At 39.4% G+C, this 3546-nt stretch overlaps 1 protein-coding gene across 1 annotated transcript in view; it reads right to left on the minus strand.

Annotated features, from left to right (window-relative positions):
- Positions 1–965: 965 nt before the first annotated feature.
- Positions 966–3546, minus strand: part of LOC121928842 (carboxymethylenebutenolidase homolog) — a 24635-nt gene continuing 22054 nt past the window's right edge. Inside the window, exons 6-7 of the mRNA XM_042464089.1 lie at positions 2864–2955; positions 966–1435 (exon numbers count right to left, since the gene is read on the minus strand). Of these exons, the coding sequence (XP_042320023.1) occupies positions 1250–1435; positions 2864–2955 (278 nt within the window). The 3' untranslated portion in view covers positions 966–1249. The remainder of the gene's footprint in view (positions 1436–2863; positions 2956–3546) is intronic.

Consider the following 3546-nt stretch of genomic DNA (forward strand, 5'->3'; position numbering starts at 1 on the left):
CTCCCCGTAGGGCGGCTTGGGTGTGCTTTCTGGCCCGTTTCAAGGCGAACATTGTCTAAGTGCCTCACCTTGAAGCTGGCTGGAAACCTGCTTATTTTGACCATCTGTTTCGCCCTTAAGAGAAGTTTGAAAGGCCATTTATATTGTATCAAATTGGTAGCACAATTTGTAGCAAAAATGCATGCCCCAAGCTACACGGTACAATAGTTGGGAGTACTGGCTGCTATTTCAGTTTGCTTTCAGTTTTTTAAATATAACTATGTGGCTGTACATACCGGTCAAAAGGGCTGGTGTCGGGGTGGAATGGGGGAGTGGTGTCCACCTGTCGCCTGCCCCGACTCTGTCCCCAAAGCAGCATCATGCCACTCGCACAGCCAGACGTTTACATACTGCATGCTGAAGAAATGCAGAACTACGGTGGCAAGGGTGGCTTTTTTCCACCCCAAAAAGGAGGAGGATTTTGCTGCTTCTTTTGGGGCTGGGAAAACACCAGATTGGGGCTCTGGTATGCGGTTGCTGCAACCCCAATCTGGTGCTCTGTTTTGCCGTTATGTATCCTTTTGCAGTCATGCAGGAATGCAGCTTAAAAATAAAAAGTGTGGTTGTTGATAGCTCCATGATTGTATAGGTACTAAGTGGAAAATGTGGCTTTTTAAAGAAAATCTCACAAATCCTCCTCATTCTCTTTCCTCTTTCATCTTCAGTATGTTTTTTTTCTTCAGTGCATGAGAATTGGACAAAATTTTCCTTGTCCCAGCACTGAAGATTATTATTGTTATTTGCATTGAGGCTAAAATGATTTTCTCCACTGCCAAAGAGTAACCATGGCAATTCTGTTTATCTGGAAAGTGTGTGCATGTGGGAGCATTTCAGGGCATGCTAAACCCTGGATTTTTACAAAGAAGAAATACACTAAGGAAACAAAAATTTAAAACTCTGCTAGTATATAATAATGAATGCTGATATTAAACTTTAATATATTCAGAGAAGGATAATGTGTCACATAAATTGAAGAAAATCCAGCAAGAACTGACTGACCTCCAAAGGCTATTTTTAAAAGACATGCTGGATCAGAAAAGATCTTTAATACTGGGTGTTTGTCATTCAAGGATGGAAACACTTAAGGTCCACTATTCGCAAATATTGCAAAATTTATTGTACTTCAGTATTTCTTCTCCTTCCTCTTCTATTTTGGAGGAGCATCGGTGACAATAAAGTGAAATTAAGTGACATATGTTGCATTTACATTTCAAAACATAATGTATTTATTTAGCCAGTTAATCATATCCATTCTTGCTTCTTCCATGAAAGGCACATCCTCTGGTTTCATATCCTCAGGCTTACACTGAACAAAGCCATGAACTTGTCCAGGATAAACTTTCACTTTATAGTCCACTCTACAATATTCTTTCAGTTTTTCTTCTAGTAAAGCAACCTATAACATAATAGTGAATTTCATTATATTATTTACAGAAAATTACAAATTAAATTTCCTAATTACTTGCTCACTTCCATCCTAGACTACTTGTAAACTTTGCTTTAAATCCAGAGTTGCCTTGAATGGAGTTAGGCCACAATGATGATTCTTATGCTAGAATGTAAGTTTAAAATGTTATCTGGCAACAACTATTGGTCATTTAGCTTCTTTCCTTCGTTACTTCTGCTCCCTCATGCAGGCATGCTGATTTTCATTTCATTTCTACAAAATACATTTAATTTTGTATTAAAGACAAAGCCTTTGTCTGCATATGGTTGACAACCTGTCCCTTGTATGTATGTGCCTTCAAACTGCCTGTTGACTTATGGTGACTCCATAAATTTCACAGGGTTTTTTTTTAGACAAGGAATACTCAGAGGAGGTTTTGCCCTTTCCTTCCTTTGAAATATAGCCTACAGATATTAATTGGCAGTCTCGCGTTCAAGTACTAACCAATGCTGACCCTTCTTAGCTTCCATGGAATTTGGTGCTTTTAGGGTATTTAGGGCAGTCTCTGTCCCTTACAGCTGAGCAACTGCAGTCAGAATAGAAGTGACATAATTAAAAGAGGATAGGAAATTCTAAGGCAGATGCCATTCCATGGTTCCCATGCAGCTCTAAATCTGTTTCTTTTGAAAAAGCCAAATACTGGTTGCATCTCTCCCAAAAGTATTCTAAGAAGTAGTCTAAGCCTTTTAAATTACAGTTTATGGGGCAGTACAGACCACCCCGAAATGGTGGTATGGAGTTGCCTATTTTAACTGTGGAAGGACGCCGCAGTCCCAAACTACGCAGCGTCCCTCCACAGTAAAAAGAACCCGGTTCTTCCAAGTTCTTTTTGTAGCACGGTGCTTACATCATGAGTAACTTCACCGGATGACATGGATGGCCAGCTCATAAGTGGGTGCAAGTATGTAAGTGGTGCTCCAGAGTTTCAGGCAGGGGCTTTTACCTGCCTTGCCTGAAGGTGTAACTGAAGTTGGGACCTTCTGAAAAACAGCCTTTTCCCCATGCAGATAAATTGGTCCTTAAGGCTGGTGCTTTTAGTGAGGATAGCTAGCTATTCAGCAATATGAGACCCCTCCCTGCCCCCATATTCACTTGTGTCATCCAGTGTTAACTAATACAAACAGAAATTCTATTCCTTCCTTTATCCTCCCTCCCTTTATTGTTCTCCTTCTTTCAGCTATAGAGGACTACTTCATTAGTTCTGTCTAAATGCTCACAACCATACCACTACAGCAGGAATATGCATGCTACTTTCTTTTTAAAAATGCGTGTATGGGTATGGCATGATTCTTGTGTTCCACCCACTCTCCATCTCATATATACATGACAGGCACAGGAGGTATAATTAGAGTCTGAATCTGAATTAGAATTGCTTACCTGATCCAGAGAAATGGTGTGATCTTTTCCACCAAAAATGAAAAAGGTGGGATTCAGCAACACATATCTATCTTCAGAGTCCCTGATTATTCCTAAAACATATTTAAGGAAGACACTTACGCCATGCTTTCCACAATGAATTGCAAAGTCAAATAATAAATTTCTGCATACAGTATGTCTTTTCACTGTCATATGCTCTCAGAATATTGGTTTCACCAACTTAGAAATCATCACCTTTAACATAATATTGCATTTGAGACTTGTGGTGCTTTCAGACAAAGCCAGGGTAGAACCTCCCATTCAGGTCTTGGAGCTTGGTTCTGCCACCTGTCCAAGCATAGGGTTGTCATCCTGAGGACAGATAGGCCTAGGAACACTAGTACATTCAGCCAGTTTAGACTACAATTGTTTCTATTAGTTTTAAAATCTATTAATCAATGTTTCAAAGGATTCTGGCATGTATTTGGAGACAGTGCTTAAAAAGTAAAAAGGTTTGTATTTGGCCAGAGAAAAAGCAGGAAGCTGATTTTCAAGCTGGATAACTGGAAGCAATCTGGAGATAGGTTGGACTAATTGTGAAGAAATGCTCTGCTTTACTTTCTTGGTTCTGTTTATTATTATTATTATTATTATTATTATTAACCTTTATTTATAAAGCGCTGTAAGTTTACACAGCGCTGTAC

The sequence above is a fragment of the Sceloporus undulatus genome, chromosome 4 (genome assembly GCF_019175285.1).
Source record: "Sceloporus undulatus isolate JIND9_A2432 ecotype Alabama chromosome 4, SceUnd_v1.1, whole genome shotgun sequence".
NCBI classification, from domain to species: Eukaryota; Metazoa; Chordata; class Lepidosauria; order Squamata; family Phrynosomatidae; genus Sceloporus; species Sceloporus undulatus.